The 21,603-nt window shown below is 34.9% G+C and overlaps 2 protein-coding genes across 2 annotated transcripts; one reads left to right on the top strand and one right to left on the bottom strand.

The window, feature by feature from the left end:
• Nucleotides 1-11,184, bottom strand: LOC106150442 (tRNA (guanine(6)-N(2))-methyltransferase THUMP3). The gene is made up of 9 exons (XM_087015199.1): nucleotides 10,961-11,184; nucleotides 8,714-8,791; nucleotides 5,754-6,469; nucleotides 5,174-5,243; nucleotides 4,295-4,410; nucleotides 3,824-3,911; nucleotides 3,411-3,424; nucleotides 2,926-3,049; nucleotides 1-2,506 (listed from the first exon to the last, which is right to left on the bottom strand). Exons 1-9 carry the CDS (start codon nucleotides 11,144-11,146, stop codon nucleotides 2,345-2,347), a joined length of 1,554 nt encoding a protein of 517 aa, XP_086871325.1. The 5' UTR covers nucleotides 11,147-11,184; the 3' UTR covers nucleotides 1-2,344.
• A 197-nt stretch (nucleotides 11,185-11,381) lies between these two features.
• Nucleotides 11,382-15,354, top strand: LOC106150449 (ribitol-5-phosphate xylosyltransferase 1). Its single transcript, XM_013523279.2, has 6 exons — nucleotides 11,382-11,568; nucleotides 12,050-12,316; nucleotides 12,778-12,877; nucleotides 13,224-13,529; nucleotides 13,833-14,003; nucleotides 14,402-15,354. The coding sequence occupies exons 1-6, from the start codon at nucleotides 11,430-11,432 to the stop codon at nucleotides 14,808-14,810; spliced, it is 1,392 nt and encodes a 463-aa protein (XP_013378733.1). The 5' UTR covers nucleotides 11,382-11,429; the 3' UTR covers nucleotides 14,811-15,354.
• Nucleotides 15,355-21,603: the final 6,249 nt, after the last annotated feature.

The raw sequence follows: 21,603 nt of genomic DNA, 5'->3' as shown, positions 1-21,603 counted from the left end.
CCCCCGCCCACAAGCATACTTAAATAGCTCATATGCATAATTAAGAGAAATGTTAAGTTTTTCCTTCTGTCCATCCTACAGTGAAACTCAAGCACTTGCGCTTTAAATTAGAAAATGCTGTTTTAATTCTGGTTTTCAACCACTCACCTGGCTTACCAATCTAAAGAATAAATTAATTAATTAATTAAATAAATAAATAAACAAATAAATAAAAATCCCTTGAACTAATCACAAAAAATGGCATTCTTTAACTAATTACATGTCCCAAAAAATCTTCCTGTCTATAAAAGTTTAAGATTAAAAAATTAAAATGAACACTGGGTTAAATGAGTTAAGATGTGAGATAACATTCTGCCCTTCTCTAAGTTGTGAGTTTTTGAGTAAACACTGAAACTTGGCATAAGCAGCACAGGTTATCTACATACATTGAAATATTCCCAATTTAGAGTTAAAGGGATAATAACTCTTCGTTTCTGCCAAAAAATGAATTTTCCTGGAGTAAACAACAATTTTCCCATACTTACCAATGGTTAATGAATCCATTTTTATATTCAAAGTTAGTCCCTGGTTTTTTTCTAAAAAGTTTGGTTTTTTGTTAAAATCTCTTAAGAGATTTTAACAGAGTATAGCCATCAATGGAGGTCACGTGGTCTAAAGACAAGCTCAGATATCAGAAAAAATAGCTATAACTGCTGTTCTTGTGGTAAAACAGAATATATTATATTTCTATGAGTTATTCACAATGTTTTTATTGTGAAATATAGATCTCATACGAAGAGTTATTATCCCTTTAAGGTCCACCTCATTAAGCATTCTATCTCCACCTTCAGGGATGAAGTACAACATATGTTATTTATAATAATCAACATAGAATATGATCATATAACGAGGAAAATGAGGTCAGATAAAACAATAATTGACCAATGACATCATCACTAAACATATCCTGATCAATGATGTAATTGATTTTTTTACCAATCAGAGAAATTGAAAAACATGCAATCATTCAAATGACAACAATATTTGCTGACAATGGTCTTGAAACTTTTGATGCTATCTTGGTATAATTCAGTTGAATAATAAAATAATAAAAAATAATAATATAATAATAAAATAATCAGACCCCAGCCAACGCTAATAACTGAATACTAAGTTAGTTATAAATGACTCTTTTTTTTTTCAATTCTTAATTTTTCACACATCTAAAATAAACTACATCAAACCAAGTTTTATAAAAATAACTTATTTCTCTCTCTTTTGGCATTGCTGTTTCATTATGGCATAATCTTTTTCACAGTGCTTACTTAATTTTTTGGGGCGCAAGAAACTTTTGTTTCTGAACTAAATAAAAACCTGTGTAAACAATTCAGTCATAATAGCTCAATACCCCTCTTTCCTTTCAGAAAAAAATATTTTAAAGGGATTTAATTTAATTAAAAAAAAGGGGTGGGGAATTTTTATCCATTTATACAATGGCAAAATGTCGCTATAACTAGCTATTCTTTTCAATCAGTATCCATAAATCTCCACAAATTACTTCAGCAAACTAAAAATTTTATAACACACGAGTGTTCTGTACTAAACTGATATACAAGTAGGTAAATCAAGTAGAGGACAACAGTCTAATGGTGTGTATGCCATGAACGTCCCCAAAATTAATGAAAAATAATAATTTTCAGCAATATCTGTCTGGAACTTAAGCACGCATCAGTTTACAGCTGATATATGACACAATTTGCCTTTCCAAACACACACCCTATAAATGTAACTTAAAAATCATCAATGGAAATTTTAAATTGAAAAAAAAAAATTAAAAACCAGACATCTTGAAGATGAATGAAATAGGGGATCTTTGTGGATCCTGATGGCCACCAACCTGTTATACCTAATATGATCTTAATCAAGAAAAATATGATAATTCTCCCATCTTAAAATACTGAACATGATCCTTATCTTTTGGGTAAAGCCTAAAATATTAGAGTACTTTGTACTATAGGAGATACCTTAAATTTTACCATTGGAAGGTAGTTAAAGCAATTACTTTTTAAAGTTGCTCATTTTGAACTTCACTAACTAAAGACTACAAAGTACATGGGCAATGCTACATCTTGTACCATGATTAAAAACTCAACCTGCCTACCTACCTATCCTATACCACGATTAAAAAATCTCAAAACTTCAAAAATGTCCCTTGTGACTAACCATTGTTTAACTTACTGAGTATGGTTTTAAAAACAGCACTTTATACTGTCACTAGCACGTACATCACATGTACCTTCTACACTACTTTATTTCTCTTCGTTCTTTTATTAATAAACCAACCAAGCTGTCCTCCCTCTGCTGCTCATTGTCCTGCAGCACTGTTTTGTCCTCCCCTCGCCTCTTTTCTCTCCTTCTTTCCATCATCAGCATTCCTGTGCAGCATGTAGACCCCAGCAGCCAGTCCGCCTATGTTGATCCACAGTACAATGCCTCGGTGCCACAGGTGACTAACTGCCTGCATGGCCTGGGGGTGGACGAGGAAGACTTGATTACTGATATTAATTATTATATCGCTCACACATATGCAACAGACCTTTCCATCTCTCTAACACACACACACACACACACAAAAAATAAATAAATAAATAAATATAATTGCAAAAAAATGCAAAGTAATTAAAACATAATAAAAAAAATTAATTAAGCTCATGCATTCGTTACTTTGCAACAGATCTTGTCTTCATAGATGAAAATTATCAAACACAAGCCAAAAAACTTTCACACCGTTAGCTTACGGCCAACCTGAATGTAGGCCTTCATCAGACTGATGTGAGCAATGTCATTTATAAGAGGTTCCTGGCCACTATACCACCTAGCAGTCAGTGAGTGTCACACACACACACACACACACAGTTACACACACACACACACACACACACACACCTTGGCAATGCTCCTCCTGTCGTGTGTGAGCAGACAGGCTCTCCCAGTCTTAGGTTTGCACACTCTGGCCATCTCAGTTAATGCTTTAGGGTACAGCACTCTGTTGTCCATGGTGGAGCCCAGTCTGAAGTGGAAATAACTGATGTTTATAAATACATATAATTTTAATGCAGAAGTGCAGCACAGCAATTATTCACCACTCTGTATATAGTGGTTCCCCACTGCCCCAGCTACCGTTAATTGTTACATATATTTGTTACAAACAAAGCATGTGGTATATAGGGTGTAGCTGACAAAATGTAAAACAGTATTCACTGTCTTGTTTTTGCATTAGCATATCATACTTACTGCATCATAGCTGCTTTTAAATTTTTTCTTTTAAGACAAATATTGTGATTTATTTTTTCTGTGAAAGCAAATACCCAGTTGAGTCAAAACTGATATTGGAACTCTAATGCAATCTTACTCACAAATTATTATCTTACCTTTTACCAAATGGCTGAAATGAGGAAAGAAAATTCCATTATTAATATCCAGTTTATAACATAACATGTATAGTTTTTATAATAATTACAACAACAGTGCATTTTGCTTTAATCAGTGTAGATCGGGTTAGAATGTTACTGGATAATCAACATACAGTATAGAGTCATTTACACTGAACAAAAAATGTAAAAGTAGAACTGAAAAAAATTAAAAAAAGGTGCCATAGTGGCTGACTTAAAGACACTGGTAAACAAGTGGGTTTTCAAAGGAGAAAATATAAATAAATCACAACTGACACAAAACATTTTCACAACATGACCAATCCTCGCTGTAATTTCATGATTTAAAACAGTATGACTTGCAACTGTAATAAATGAATAAATAACAAATTAATAAACAAGAACCAACTTACCAAGTCTGTAATAAAGACGTCCACTGTGTTATCTCGTAGAGGTAGGTTAGTCACGTCCCACTTCATCACATCACAGGTAGCTGACGACCTGATTTTAAAAGTTATCTTTAGTTAATAATATAATTTTTTTATTTTCCCTTGCTCATTAATACTGAAAAGTAAGTTCATGTAAAAATTTTTTATTTGGTTTTCAGCCTTATGCACCTGTATAGACATGGGGTAGGTAGGTAACAGGTAATTAAAAATCCAAAAATCCAGAAAATTAATATATTTCAGGTGGTTACAACTGGGACTTATTACAGAGAAAACTAGAAAACACTGCCTATCTTTTTCTTCTAATGCTGAATTTAAACACACAAGTTTCAACTTTCCAAAAAGGTTCTGAAAAGATCGGCCACACAGCATCCCACTTCCTCGTTATTGATTAAAAATACAATAAAGGTGAAATTTAAATTTGTAAATATACCCTACCTTCCTTTCACTCTCCTCTTCTCACGGACAAAGTCCAGGTTCTGCTGACATCTAGGCCAGGCCTTCTCATGGTTGTCACCACATATATGATACGCATTGGGCCAGTTTACAGCACCCTGAAGGACAAGATAATATAGATGTCACCACATATATGATACGCACTGGGCCAGTTTACAGCACCCTGACGGACAAGATAATATAGATGTCACCACATATATGATACGCACTGGGCCAGTTTACAGCACCCTGAAGGACAAGATAATATAGATGTCACCACATATATGATATGCATTGGGCCAGTTTACAGCACCCTGAAGGACAAGATAATATAGATGTCACCACATATATGATATGCATTGGGCCAGTTTACAGCACCCTGAAGGACAAGATAATATAGATGTCACCACATATATGGTAGGCATTGGGCCAGTTAACAGCACCCTATAAGAAGTAGTAAAATCCAATATCATACTCTAAAATATATTATCAAAATGAAAGACCTGGTAGTAAACAAAGTAAGTGAAGATTCAAAAGTACATAGATGCCCTAGTAACAGCATCAAATATACTAAACCAATGTCCCTCTTTGTAGATTTTGAGATAGGAATGTAAAAGTGTTTCTCCACAAAACTAGTAAATTTAATTCGAATTCAAATTCCTCATTTTTCATGTCTCTATAGATATAAAGCCACCCCCAAACAGGATCACGTACCTCTATAGATATAGAGCCACCCCCACACATAGGATCACATACCTCTATAGATATAGAGCCACCCCCACACATAGGATCACATACCTCTATAGATAGAGAGCCACCCCCACACAAAGGATCACATACCTCTATAGATATATAGCCACCCCCACACAAAGGATCACATACCTCTATAGATATAGAGCCACCCCCACACATAGGATCACAAACAACATCGCCAGGCAGGATATGAGATAATCTGGAAAGAAACAATTTGATATAATTTTCTTATACATGAGCAAAATCAAATTGTGTCAATATTGCTTTGCATAATAAATTTTAAGTATAAATTGTGCCCATTGTCATTCATTATTTTTTCAAAAGTCTTTTTGTACTTTTACTTTAAAACTGTTACCATATAATAGCTTTAGTTATGTAGTTATAAGTGACATGTACTTTTAGGTAATAATCACTGTAAAATGCACCTAAGTCTTGTAACATAATAAAAAGGATATAACATTTTTCAAACTTTCTCAAAAGCTTAAAGAAAAAAACATCATGAAACAATGTGAAATGCATGAAGGAAAAGACTGATAACTTTAAAAAAATTACATTTTGAAACTGCAGTTACACAACTACACACATACATATAATGGAATTTCTTCATAAGAAATTAAAATGTCTACACAAGCTTGCAGTATCAATTGCTTCAGCATTATTTCAGGCAGTTAACAAAGAAAATGTGCATAAAACAACATATTTTTCCTACCGTAGCATGTTATAAGCTATAGTTGTCTTTAGTGTGGTGGGTCCAAAATCCACAATATTTCTCTTGTGCAGGCTTTCCGTGGTCAGCCCAAGGGTAACATATACGTCATTATCTGCTATATTCAGAACCACTTCCAAATCATGATTCTTCAGATCCACGTTCCATCCAAAATAATCCTGAATAGTCCCTCCAAATTGGGACGCAGCCTCCATCGACTGAAAACTATGATTATTCCCTGTCCTGTAACAAGTGGCCCGAAATTTGGGCAAATTCGGATTGAAAGTCCTCTTCTTTTTGGCGGCAGGTTCGTCACTGTTGTCTAAAGGAGTGGTCCTTAATGCTTGTTTCAACCTAGTGGTCAGTATGCTACACTGAGACGTGGGTTTCCCCATCACAGAATGGTCAGTATCACTGTGAACAGCATCGTCCTGTTTGGAGGAAAAGAAACAATCGCCACTGTGTGGGGCCACTTCAGTCACATTGCTGTTCTGTTTAGAATTAAGGCAGTCCTTGTCCCCATTTTTCTGTTGGATTATCACTTTTGGTTGGCTAACTGGTTGTTGTTTTTGTATCGATATCTGTGATTGGCAGGCTGAGGGGTCTATAGGATGTGGCGACACCTGGTGTGCAAATTTGATGAACTTTGACCAGACGTGGAGGCCCAACTCCCAGTTGACTTCGGGCACTATACCTTTGATTTGTTTCATTACCTCTTCCTGTTTTAAAATACAGAAAAAAAAGAAATTTAGTTATTTGAATTATAAAAACAAACCAACAAACAAAACGTGTAAAAGACACTTTCCCACACCCTGAGCTTCAGAGATAACTTGCCACTAACCACTTCACTATAGCATATCTTCATCGTGTCAAGTTATCTCTGACGAAAATAGTTTGACCTAGTTTACATAAGCCAATCAAATCCATGTTTCAAAATTTTTCACCAAAGTTTGGTGAAAACGCTGATTGGTTGACCGTCAATTGGCAATCCTCGGCTGATTCCGCAAGCTCCATACTAACAACAAAGTTATTGTCAAGTGCAGAGACATCCGAGTAGTTCCAAGTGCATAACCGTACACAAAGAAGGCATGGCGTCTCCTACGAGTGACTACGTAAAATAATGTGTTAAGTTATCTCTTGATTCTTTGCAAAATATGAGTATATCGGAATTGAAACCAGAGCAGTTTGAGGCCCTGCATCATTATCTACTGAGGGATGATGTATTTTGCCCACAGGTTACGGCAAGTCCCTGATATTCAGCCTTATCTTTAATTGGTCCGGATTTGAACAAAGCGCACTTTGACTCGTTCGCGTTCATTGGCTAGATCGTTCAATGAGTTATTGAGTGCGGGCTTTAAATTTGTTTTGCGGGCGGCGGGGGCTATCGAATGTGGTCAGAGGTAACTTGACACGATGAAGATAGGCTATAGTGAAGAGGTTAGTGGCAAGTTATCTCTGAAGCTCAGGGTGCTTTCCCATTGCTTGCAGTATCAATGTATGCTAGGTTTGCAAATAATTTTCAACCATGCAATCATGTAAAAAGTTATTGCATTTATCTAGTATTTATGAATGAAGACTTAATTTATACCAAGTCTTGAAGTCTGATGGCTTTAGTCCATAGGCTAGTCCATTTGCAAAAAAAAAAAAAAAAAAAATGCTGTTCCTTTGACCAATAATTTTACTTCACACAAGTGCTAATAGACTTGCACTGATTTTAGCTTTCTTATCTATTTCATTAAAATAAACAAATAAATATCCTCTGCCACAAAAAGGAAGGGAATTTTTCTAAAATTCAACCACTGTCCAAGCAATCAACAGACAGCATATGAAGTCAATTTTTTGCCACTTAAGCTGACCAACATATCTATAGTTTCAAATAGTATAACCAAGAGAATCACCAAAACACATTGTTCAATATTACCATAAATAATATTTGAACAAATTTTTATGCTAGCTTAATTTCTACTAGTATGTTGTCAGTAAATGGGGCAGATAAGAAGGTTAAATTTACAACCAAAATTTTTTTAAAAGCTCTTTTATGGTTGATCAAGTAATTTATTTAGTTTATCCCTTGTCAAATTTATTTAAGACGCATAAGAAACTACGTAGTAGAAGTGGTTTATATGTGTTACTGGGAATCCACACTCAGTTCATATGTACCTTTAACAGAAATATTGATCAGATCTTCATGACCCCCAACTAGCAGACACCAGGAAATTACTTGCTATATGTATTATATAAGTTCACATTACATTCATTATTCAGTTCAGCTCTGAACCACGTTAAAGGCAGTCACTCTTGTGTTGCTTATGCAAGTTCCAACTTATTGATTATTGCAATTAATATGTCAAATCCACAACAAGCTGTCCATGCACGTGATAATTTGCCTGTTCCCTCAATCATCGCTGACAATTCATATTTACTGGTGGCAGTATAACAACTTTGAAATATGCTAAGCCTTAATATCTACTGTTGGGCTGATATCCATTCTTTGATATCTGCATATTCTATTAAAAATAAGGGTGTTTGGGTGGAAACCATGTACAATATCCCTTTGTATGTATGTATGTATGTATGTCTGACAAATAATACACTGCTGTCTCCTAGACCAATATACACAAATTGAATAGAATGTCTCGCTATCACACAGCATGCTACTGTGTATATTGGGCTGTAGGACATGTTGCATTATTCCTTAAGTTTGTAATTCTGCAACTGTGTCACTTATGTCATTATGGGTGATTTTGTATAAACATAAATAAAAGTAAACACACACACACACACACACACAAAAAAAAAATGTCTAATGTTTAATAATTGTTATAATTGCATGAATATAACATCAAGTTAAGGTTCAATGGGTACCAAAACTTACAAATTTGACATCACTTTAATAATTTTGATTTCATTATTAATTCTTGGTGACTCAGAAATTAAAAAAAAAAGAAAAAAAAAACACAAACCTGGTCCTTTGAAAAGTTGAAATCTTCGTATCGTTTCACTACCACATACAAGTTATCAACACCCCCAAGCTGTAGCACCTGTGAAATAAATATATAAATAAAATATTTTTAATTATTATGATCAATTCAATATTAGATGTAACCCAAGACACATAATATCTTTTGCTCATCTTTCCTCTTTCCTTGACTTGATATATATATATATATATATATATATATATATATATATATATATATATATATATATATATATATATATATATATATATATATATATATATAATAAGGGTATATATATATATCATATTTTTGAAGCATCAGCATTAGGAAGTTAAAGGACTGCATACAGGATATTGATGAGAATTAAAAATAAGCAATCTTTCCCTGACATCATGTATTACAGATAAAATGTACAGGGCCACTGGCAAACATGGACTTTCCTGTAGAAGATTACTTATAGCACACTCCATAATATCAATCAATGAACTCAACTAACGCTATCTACATTTAAAATAATAAAATCACGTCCCTCAAATAATTGACTATTATAATATTTATATAAAGTATGTACTAGAAAGCCTACAGATACACAATTATTTACAACAACATATTTAGCCTGTGGCTAAACCTGAAGATCTGGAGTCATTCAGTACAGTGCAGATTAAGCAACACTGGAGTAATCAAAACAATGCAATCACCTGGAAGGACCAAAATTAGAATATACTATTACAATCAACACACACACACCTGCAGTTTTATAATAAGAAGTTTGAAATCATTTCCACACATTATGACCTAACACATGACCCTATGTCAAATTACATCAAATATAATTAAATAGCAATGTGCATGCTGGCACTGTCCCCTAGAAACAAACAGATATCAAACAATATCATGATTTGTCAACCTATATTTTATCCCTATTAATTTTCCCTTGAAGGCAAGATAGTATCTTATAGAATTTTTTTGTACTTTTTCCAGTTGAACCAAAGGAGAAATAGTAATAAAATTAAATAGGACAGAGCTGGATATAATCAATGTTTGGATTATTCATTTGAAAATGTCTTACATTATCAGAGGTTGTTATATCATTTGTAAATGAACCTTTATATATATTTTTTTATTTTCATTTATTTTTCTTACAAAATTTTGCTGACCATTATGTCGAAAAAGCTTTCAAGGCAAAGACATTAGCATAAATGACTTTAAGGTCACTTGTTTTCTAAGAACAGAACAAAACTAATTTTTTCATTTGTTAATAAAACTATAAAGCAGTTACTTTTACAAGACTGTGATTCTTTCATTATTTTAAATTATAACATCAATATAAATGCTGAGTATATAACTTGCAAATATCATCATCACTCTAATATTTATCTATAACAAGCAAATCATCAAAATTGGAATACTGACAAATAACTTGCAAAAAAAAATCTTGCTTTCAGAATTTTAGAAAGAAAACCAGTTACCTTTACTTTTAGAATTAGTGTTAAGCAGCATTACATATTATTATATGATGAAAAGTCTATAAGTCTTTACTGAACAATGTCACCATATTTCTCTCAATCTGCGGGGTAAATTGTAATTAACAGAAAAATTATCATTTTAAAGGACTTATCTTTTATTTAATGAAACAAAATTAGGTCACTAAAACATTTAATCACAGTATAAGCTACAGGTAAATGCTTAATAAATATTCTACAGTATTTTATAGCTCTCAAAATGGTCAAATGTACAATATAACTCTCCCCGGATGAATTTTTCATCCATCCGTCTTCAAATTACGACCTGCCAGTATGGTATCACAATTGCCATATCTGCTTCCTATACTGGTAGTGCTAGTATGTAAGTACCGTTAAATGAACGAACGTGCCTTCCATATTTTACGTATTTCTTATCCCATAGTCGCTATTTACCTTGAATTCTGCCTTTTTCCGCCATTATTTATTTAACACTTCAATTTAAATCCGTCATCTTGAGAATCAATACACCAGACGTAAATGAGGGCAGTTACGCCACGCGTGTTACGTAATAGTGTCTGGCTTATGTCTGGCTTTTACCAGCCGACTTAAACCCTTCCTAAATAGGTACAAAGAACAAATAAGTCTTCACAACATAAAAGCCATTCACATCATCCTATAACTGCATTAATAAACAGGGTAAAATCCATTACAAATCATTCGGGACAAAAGAATGACGGGGAAAACGGCAGCGCTCACAACCAAAACACGGTCGCGATAACGATACCTTTTCCGCTTGCTTCACAGGGATGTGAATAAAAATCCTGCCTCTTCCTCTGACGACTTTACAGCCCAACTTCTCGACGGCATCTTGCAATGCTACGACTTCAAATCCGCTGGTTACTGTGGCTTCAATTTCGCACAAATCCTGTCTGGAGGAGGCCTCCACCACAGGCGAGATGGGCGCAGACATGTTGACTATGGCAAATCTCGAAGTGGTCACGTGGAGTAAACCGACATCTCGATAATGAGAGATAAGTAGTTGTATCGGTGCTACCTTGTTACCTCGAGATAATAACATGATTTTTTTCGATAAATTCTGCCCTTTGCATGTAATTAGATTATCTAAAATATAAGGAAATTGGTTTTTGTTTAGTTAAACAAATGTAAAATCACATACTTAAGTTAGAAATCTTTGTTGATACTTGTTGATACCTGCAATTGTAGCTTTGGATTGGTCGCGTCATGATGGCGGAATGAGGTGCTCGCTTAAGAAGCTTGCTCAGGGAATTATTTGCATTTATGTCGCCTTTACCTGCTACACAACGTATTTATGGCTGCAGAAAACACTAAGAAAAGCAGAAAATACAGCTTTCCAAAATGGGATCAAATTTGGTAGGGGGAAGACCATCGAATGTTTTTTTTTTTTTTTTTTTTTTCAGTACTAGTATTAAAAGTACAGTTTAAAACTTTAATTCAGGTTCTTTTGTACGCTTAAACTGTTCAATTGCTACAAAATATAGCGCTGTACCAAACAAAGCTTTCGATCACGACAGTGACCTTCTTCAGTCATAGTGTGGGTTACTACTTGAGGCTGAGCAATATTTACTAGTGTATCAATTATAGTGCTGTCCCATATGAGAGATAAATTGTCTCCCCCCACCACCACCACCACCACCACCAACTCTGTCTCTTTGTTCCATGACTCTAGATTTCAGTGTTCTCTTTGTCTCTCTGTCCCCTTGACATTAAGTTAATACATGATAGATTGCACCACTGACAGCCAGTTGTCTCACATTTTGGCATTTTGAAAAAGCTACCAGTGGCTAACGTCCCAGACTGATTTATTTAATTTTGATATACTACTTTTTTCCAGCTTTAAGTGGTACAAGGCTCTCTGCAAAGAGCAAAGAAGAAAACTGGAACCCGTGGGGGGAGGAGTTTGAGAATGAAAAAGGTGGACAGAGAAGACCCCCTTTCCAGGCCCCAGTGTTCAGATTGTCAGATGTTGAAAAGCAGGCACTTCATGGCAACAGTCATCATGGCAGCATGTTGCCATGGCGCCAGTTGGAGCTTGGTGCAGTGAAAAAACTCCCATCACAGAAAATACATAATATTGAATTATGGGGGAAAGCTGCCATTGGTAAGGATATGAATTTCAATGTTTTGTTTGAAGAAACTTTTGACTTTATTCATATTTATCACATTTCCCATTTTATTCTAAGGCCATTCTGTGGTATTTGGTCTGCAGATCTTAAAGTAAAAAATGTAAAAAACTTATAAATGCTGAAAGTAGACTCCGGAATCTGTAATAAATTAGAAGCTTTCTACACATAACATTAACAAAGTACATCAGACTAAAATACATTTAATTAGGAAATAATGGATAAATATCACTTTGCCAAATTACATTTAAGCCATTTTTAAATTTTTTTTATTTAGTATTTTGCTGATATTAAACAAATCTTTTTAGAGACCTATTAACATGCTCACAATAATGACATACTGGTACAGACTTCTGTGAAAATTATTGTTACAGTTATCCATTTATTGAGAGAAAAAGATAAGTGACAGTTTAAATTTAATGCCAGACTAATGTTTCAGGTCTGTACCTGTGGGAGCACATCATGAACAGTACCTTGGAGGACAGGTTGGGAGGAGTCTGGCAATATGGCAGCAAGCGAATACAGAATCTCATTTTTAGGTGATTTGAAGAATTGCACTTCTCTAAAAGGGATTATTGTCACTAAATTATTTTAGTGTGGTATTCTTTCATTTTGTAATATGACTACTAGAAAATGTTATTTTTTATAACTTTTTTGATTCAGTTGTTATAGAATGTATATTTGATGTGGTAAATATAATGTTACATAATATGATTTCTGTTTTAATTGATATTTAGATGAATTACACTGTATATGCATTTTTGCTCAAAACACTGTCCGAAATGAATGTTAATGCTTTTAGTTTTAAGTTTTTAACTGGTAACAGTTCAGACTGCCAGGGTAGCGAATGTTTACATTTTCCCAAATTTTGTCTCCCCATGCCAGGTTTAGGACTGGACCAGGGGTTGTCCCTCACAAAGCCCCCAAGGATGTTGAAAACCTAGTCCTTGTTCTCAATGGACGGGAACAGTCCAAAATAGACTTTGCCAAGATTTGGCTCGATTCGTTGTCAACTTTTGAAAAGTTGAAGAATGTAGCTGTGATACTCTTGGGCAATGAGCAGTGTGATAATGAGTGGATCAAGCCGTATTTAGTTCAGAATGGAGGACTGGTGAAGCTGGTGTTTCTTGTTTATGATAGTCCAGATGTGGACAATGTGAACTTCTACCAGTGGCCACTAGGTGTCGCTACGTGAGTGATCAGACAAAGAATAGAATATTTAATCATAATTATAGAGTACCAGTGCTGGTTGATTGTTTGACTGATTTAAAAGGTATGTAAGTAAATTAAGATAAAAAAAAACATACTAATTACACTGATTATCTGAGACTGACATATTTGAAGTTTATACAAAACATGATGCATTTGCTGCCTTTCTCATGTCATGCTCACAAAGTGCATATTTTGAGATTTAAAGTGACAACAACTATGTATGTTTAATTAATGGTGAAGCTCTATGAAATGATATGATAACATTTCTTTCTTCCATTTCAGGTACAGAGGTTTTCCAAAGTTTAGGGACACAATAATCAATGCAATGAAACCGAGGCAATATATATGTAACTTTTTGGGCACTGTGTACCCTAATTCTTCCAGAGAAACTTTGATGAAAATTCTGACTGCTCACAACATGGGTAACTTATGCTACCTCAAGCCCAGATATGAGTAAGTCTGTCATAAATTATTTTGATGTTATGAAATATTTAAGAAAATGGGTGGAAAATGGTTACTGAAATTGTTTACTGTGTTTGTTTTGTGAATGTGTTGAATTACTATAGTACAAATGTATTTTTGTTTTGAAAGTTCAGGTGAAATTTGTTTTGCTTGGGAATATCATGACTGAAGCACTTGATTTGTGTATTTTGGATAGAGTTAAATTGCTGCTCTTGTGTGCATCTGTTAAGCTTACACTAAAACACATCTTTAAGGCATGAATTTTTGTCTTTTTTCTTCAACAACCTCAACCTGGTTTAACTGTACTACCACTTCTTGAAGTGTTGTTTTGTATTTCTTCTTAAATCCCATGTGTTAAGACTTAAACTAAAATCTGGTGATGTTTGCAGGTGGCTCCCCCTAGAGTCAGAAGATACAAGACAGGATTTTATCCAAGCATTAAAGACGAGCGATCTCACCCTCAACCCAGTGGGGAAAAATACAGAATGTTACAGAATTTATGAAGCGTTATCAATGGGCTCTGTGCCTGTTGTGGAGGATGTCATGACACCAGGGAATTGTGGGAAATCCAAGGTATCCCACAATGCACCATTACAATTATTAAAAGAACACGATGCCCCAGTTATATATGTCAAAAAATGGGAAGAACTACCTGACATATTAAAAGCCGAACAAAAAATGTCAATATCCAAGGTTATTGAAAGAAGAACAAGGGTTTTGAACTGGTATAAAGAATTCCTATTAAAAACAGAAGAGTACTTTGTGGGCATTCTTAAAGACAGATTTTTCAGCAGTTGAAATTAGCTGTCTGGAATGGATGTTGGGTCCGAATTTGGTTTTCCATCTTCTGTAGCAAAAACTAGCAATTATTTGCTATTACATTATTTTTATTATCATGTATCATTTGTAAATAGCCATTAGACATATCAATTTTAGAGCAGTTTGATGGGTTATTTTTAGAATTCAACTTGCTCACAAACGAGAGTGTAAAATATTAACACAACATGCATGTCATTATGAGAATTTGGTATTCTTAGTGTTATGAACGTATCAAAGACTTTTCAAATTTTAAAAATATGTTCATTTAAGGTCCCTCTAAATGTATTACAATTATGAGGTCTTTTTTAAGAAGTTAATATTAACAAATATAAAAGCTTGCTGATGCTAGGCACAGGGCATTTAAATCTCTGTGAGACATTTTAAAGTGCCATAGCAAGGCATTTTTTTTTTATTTTGTCAAACATTATCTGTAAGATATTATTTTATGGTGCTATTCGATTATTAGAGGTATTTATCTGCATAATAAAAAAATCACAGTCTTTTGTACACAAACTTAATATAACCTTTACTAGTCGTTTCCTTTTTTTTTTTTTTTTTACTTTAAGAAATGAGTACAACAGTGCTGACGCTCGTGACGTCACTGGTGACGCTGGCGGAAGTGGGGCCATTGTCTGTCCAGCATGTAAGAATAACGCATTTAGGTTCCAAATTGTTGGCGGGTATCTAAAAAACTGATCATGATTGAAAAAATTAAGTTTATGAAAACAAAACTTGGGAGTTGTTGTAACGACTCTAGCTGCTAGGGTTTTTCTGAAGTCACACCAACTAATGTCGCCTCGTTTGGAGTTGCTTGAGTAAGATTTGGTGAGTTATCGATTTTGCTGTCTCGTCAAGTGAAGCTAAAGGTCATTGGCTGTGTGATGCCCGGCCAATTATCTTGTTTTGCATTGGTTTCCTAGTTGTTGCGAGCGCGCAGTTCAACGGATGATTCATTATTGTCATCGTTTTCAGTGCGACACCCTTGCTGACGTCATCAGACATCCGAACAAAACGCTATCAGTTGTGCTTTCTCAAATTACTGTCATCTAGAAAGGTGGCCCATATATCACAACGTGGATGTGCAGAGATGTTCTACTTTTGGAAATGGCTTCCTATACAAATAAGAGCTAGAAGCAAAGTTTTCGTGCAAATTGATCAATGTTGTACTTGCAATTTAATATCTGAAGGACCTAGCATAATATTGTAATTATAATCTCATCACCGCATTTTCATTCTAAAAAAAAAAAAAAAAAAAAAAAAAAAAAAAAAAAAAAAAAAAAAACAAAGACGAAAGATCTCAGCTGTTTAAAATGATTGAACATTATTGATTGTTCATTAAGTGCCCGTCAGGCATCATCGTGGTCCTCTATTTTGCTATAAAAATTTGATGGCTTGACTTCATCGCTATGCTATCCGTTAAAAGCAAATGTAAGGTATAATATTTGTATGTAGCTCAATGCTGAGAGATATTCAATCATCCAATCCCCTGAGATAATTAGCCCACCTTCATTGTTAAACAGTTCGATCATACGCCCGTAATAATGCTTTGCCACTTACATGTATGGGATAAATGGTAATCAATAATGATGATTCTGTGACACTACTGTTAAAACGGTGTACATTTTATTTATAGAATCGCATGTACACGCGATGACAGATCTTTGTTCGGTTTGCCTAATGTAAAAATCACGTGACGTTTGCGCGTCGGACAGCGCCCAATGTTTTCCAGAGACGGTAGCTAAACTTTCCAGAAAATGGAGAAGGATCGCAATAAAAAGACTATCATGATCGGACCAATGGTGGAAGTTGCTAACAGACCGATCGTCCAGAAGAGCGAGGTGAAGTTGTCATTTGCCATTTATCATCATCATCATCATCTCTCTCTCTCTATTTTCTCTCTCTCTCTCTCTCTCTCTCTCTCTCTCTCTCTCTCTCTCACACACATACACACACACACACACACACGCACGCACGCACACACACACAAACACCACACTTGTTTAAGTCACTAATCAAAGCAATTATAATGGTGATAATAGTAATAATAATGAAAATAATAATGTTAATAAGAAAGTAAATAAAATAAAACCGTTCTTGCAGCCATATTATATTTGTGAGCACAACAAAGCTGGAAATACTTGGAAGCAAATCCGTGTCAGTTATCATGGCTGTTGATGATAATGAAGGGCGCATTACTAGAAGGCTGTTCCAGTCTTTTCAATGGCATGCCTTGGATTGTTATGATAACTAAATTATTAATCATAAATGAATTAACTTTTTATTTGATTGGACAGGCATCCAGATATTTGAGTCTGTGAGTGGAAAGTTTGTGGTTTCATTTTTAACATTATGAAGGCTTTGAATCACATTTATTTCCATGAGCATGTAAATTTCCGATATTGTGACTTACTTGTATATAATGCATATATATTCTAAATTAGTTTTAAATGATATCAGAATGAGTTTTATAAGCACATTTCAACTGACAGTGCATTTTGTTGTAAAAAAAATCCCAAAGATATATGTGATAGAGAACACAGTGCGAAAACTGCGTTGTTGCACCGGGTTACTGCCTAACTACTGGGTACCTGAAACGGTTAAAGATTAAAGGTACGAACCGAGCATCGGTGGAGCGTGGATTCCCAGTAACACATGTAAACCACTTCTACTAGTTTCTTATACGACTCTAATAAATTCGACATGCCAAGGGATAAACTGAATAAATCACCCGATCAGCAATAAAAGAGCTTTAGAGTGCTCTTTCTTTAAAATTTTGGTTGTCAATTTAACCTACTTTCGTGACCTACTTTTCTGCCCCATTAACATTCAGCATAAAATGCTAGCAGAAAAATCTGTTCAAACATCACTTTCCGGTAAAATTAAACAATGCCTTTTGGTAATTCTCTTAGTTATACTACTTGAAACTATATGCTGGCATGTGGTTGGTTTTTATGACAAAAAATTGACTTTGTATTATCTTTAATTCATTTAGTTGATGCACAGTGCATAAAAGTACATGTACACGGTACGTTTATAAAGAACCTTATTTTGGGTACACATGGACCATATTCCGCTTCCAGGAACTACTCGAAGTTTCACAGAAAAAATCTACAGTTGGGGACCGTTCACATGACAAGTCTATTTTCAAAAAATCTATTTTCTATTCGCGGTATCTTGTGATCACGGTCTGTGCCCTGAATACCCCGCGGCTTAATTACTGGCAGCGTGAGCCAGTTACTTCCAAAGCTGTAATTAATTCTCGGCTGCGCTCGGAGTGATCATAAGATACCGCGAATAGAAAATAGATTTTTAGAGAATAGATTTTTCATGTGAACGGAGTCTTGGTCTTACCTGTAAAACCTTGTAATAACCTGCCTTGAAGGTCATTCGGGTTCTTTGGACTCGATGATGCGGTTTCTCTCCAATAAGCAAAGTAATACACACTTTAACACATCTCTACATAGTTTTAGTATAGCTGTGTGTGTGAGTACATGTAAATGAAGTTTTTACAGCTTAAATCAAATTGGGAAGATTCGTTTTGTAAACCCCGGCTCTGGTTGACTAAATTCTCCTCTCTCTCTCCCTCTCTCTCTCTCTCTCTCTCTCTCTCATATCTCTTTTACGGTACAACATATCTACATTTGTAATAATCATTTATAACCTAACTTTGCTATCACTCGATCTTTTCCATCAGTTACAGGCAGGTATATTTATAATATATTGCATGTAACATGCAACTTGTCATGACGTTGCATCTGAATATATTAAAATGATCTAAAATATTTTACAGTTTATAAATAATAATTAAAAGCGTGACTTCTTTATTAAATTTTGTCATATCTATCAATGACGGGTATGCAATATTCTTATAATAAACTGAATAAAGGCCTGTATGAAAAATGTAACTTTCCGTGCTGTTACATCTGAACATATTAAAGGGATAACAACTGTTCATTTTGACCAAAAATTGAAATGGATTTCCCGGGTTATTTTTCCACATTAACCAATGGTTAATGAATCAATTTTGACAAAGTGTGTCCATGTTTGTTTTTTTCTTTCTAAAAAGCTTTCTTGTTGTAATAATCTCATAGGAGATTAGCAATCTCATAAGCGATTATTACGGATGTTTTACCAACTAAGGAGGTCACGCGGTCAGATGGCAAGCACAGATTCTAGAATAACTGCGATAACCGCCGTTTTGGTGGTAAAACAGAAATTATTATATTTCTGTGAGTTGTTTACAATGTATTTATTTTGAGATATGAATCTCATACGAAGAGCTGTTATTCCTATAAAGACCCATCTTAATACAAGTACAAAAATACAGGAGACCATTTCATATTTTAAGGGTTCAGTACAACCTGAAAGTTAAGAACTCTGAATACGTTAAATGACCAGGAAATTGTTCACCAGAATAAGAACAATAAAGCAATAAACAGGTAAGAAACAGCTTGTAGCTGTTTTTTCCTTATTCATCACTAGAGATTTATTCTAAATCGAAATAATATATCCAATCTTATAAAGTGAAAACCGACTGCAATTCAAAGTTCTTTTGTAAAACCGGAGCCTGTTTCATTCCAATGTATAAGGCTTGTTTATGCTGCAAAACATTTGTCATCTGTTGTTAAGCTTTCGGTCAACGTTATACAAGGACAGGGTATGGACAGATCCTTGAACGACTTTGTAGAGTGGCATTTCCTCTACCCAATATGCATTGACAACGAAATGGCTCTCAAACACCTTCCGGTAGTCAGAAAACATTTCCTTTAAAATGTGCTAATGCGGAGGAAGCATAACCTTTAGTTTCGCAGTGACATTTTAAAGCTCGATTATCTCTTTTTAGTCTGTGCCGTTAAGCGTGGATGGCTTGGGCCACGGATAAACGACGCTCCTTTGGATGCACTTCCAAGGGAATACTTGAAGGGAGGGGGCAATAACCTGACCTGCAACTAGCCAGCGATCACCTTAGATGATAAATAGCAAATACACATACTCTTGTCCTTTAGCAAAACATGTCCTTGGTCTATGTTAAAATAGATACATACATTGTAGGGTCCTCCGCTATTTAGACAATGCTAATGTTAAAATGAAAAGGACAGCTGGAAGAAGACCCTTCTGCATGGAGTAAAATATTCACCTGACCAGCATTTCATTACTTTGAGTTTGCAGGATGCCCCCTTTGAATGTGAAATTCAGTCTAAATGTACATGTGATTAAAATGTGAGTGTACCAGTATGCATGCGTGTATGTGTGTGTTGGGGGTGGGGGCATAGCAATAGGCCTATAATATTCCCTTACTTTGTTTAGAAGTAAAACGCCCAAAGTTAAATAACGGAAGAGAGTCAGATAACTTAGCAGCATAATGAATACAGAACATAAAATTTTCCAATATCACTAACAGACAATAATGCTGAACGCGTGAGCAGGGATCAAGTTAAAACCAATCACCCACGGACCGTTTAAAATAGAAATAACGCTTTAAAGAGACGTTCTCTATTTATTTATTGATTAATTTATCTTTATTCGAATAACTTTCGTCAATGTGATATTTTTGTCGCAAAAACATGTTAGGGTCACTTACAAGATGGAATAAAAGCTTTTCTGTGTTCCTGTATGATATAGAGCAAATTAATTATTAATGTAACGTTGTATCGTGTTGTTAGGATTGGAACTACTTTGGAAGCCCCTGAAAGCCGACACTTTTTGTTGTACGGCAGTTACGAAATAGGCAAAGCAAATCACGATTCCTGCGATAATGACACGCATTGCTAAAACCTCTTTTCTCTCACGCATCGCATGTGTTGCCGTGATTGTTAGCGTTGCGTCCGTCACTTGAGCTGAAATTTAATAATACATGTGATGGGAACTGAAATGAAATAAATCCCGACAGAATTATTAACACGTAATCAAATCGGGAAGATCCGTTTCTTAAATGGGAGACCCTGGTATATGCAACAGGCCATTTTGGTCTTAAGACAACGTCGATTGGTATTAGGCCGATAACTTAAGAAACATTGATCTTGTCATTGTGTCCGTCTTGACGTTTAAAAATGTTACGTTCGCTGTGTAAATGTATGTAGACGTAATCGTTAAGTTGCTGTCCGTCATTTCACGCTCCAAGTACTGCATCGACTATACTGCTTTGTCCTGAGAAAGTGGCGACATTTTATTCGTATGCATAATTTAAACTGGGGTAGCGGTGCAAAAATAATTCGTGTTGTAAACAATAACAAGCGCGCTACTTAGAAAGTTTTAATTGACGGTGTTAACTTAAGGCCATTAACAATTCAGATAAACCTTTGTAAGATGTGTTGTCCACCGGCAGTTTTTTCAACAGACTCTGTTAAAATGGGATTTAAAATGGGATATGAGGTGTGCCAAGGAATATAAAAAAGTGAGTAGCCTCAAATATAGATATGAAATTTGAATTGTAATTGCTGAAATGGTAACTTCGTGTATATTTAAAGGGATAACAACTGTTCGGTTTGATAAATAACGGATTTTCCTAGGGTAAACTACGGTTTCCCCGTGCTATCCAATGGTTAAGTAATCCATTCCGACATTCAGAGTTAGTCCACGTAAACTTAGAACTTCGAAGCAACCAATCGCTGAATGAGAGTTTGATAAGCCGCTTGCAGGGGCGGATCCAGAGATATTGTCTGACAGTCTTCCAAATTATCTTTTTTGATTAATCCTCCATTTTGACCTTCTTCCAGCAGAAAAAAATAGATACCCGTCAATGTAAACTTGAATATCTGACCGTCTTCCAGAA

Source organism: Lingula anatina, chromosome 6 (genome assembly GCF_051362555.1).
Source record: "Lingula anatina isolate TDL-2025a chromosome 6, LinAna3.0, whole genome shotgun sequence".
Lineage (NCBI taxonomy): Eukaryota > Metazoa > Brachiopoda > Lingulata > Lingulida > Lingulidae > Lingula > Lingula anatina.
This window is presented reverse-complemented; position numbering and strand designations above follow the sequence as displayed.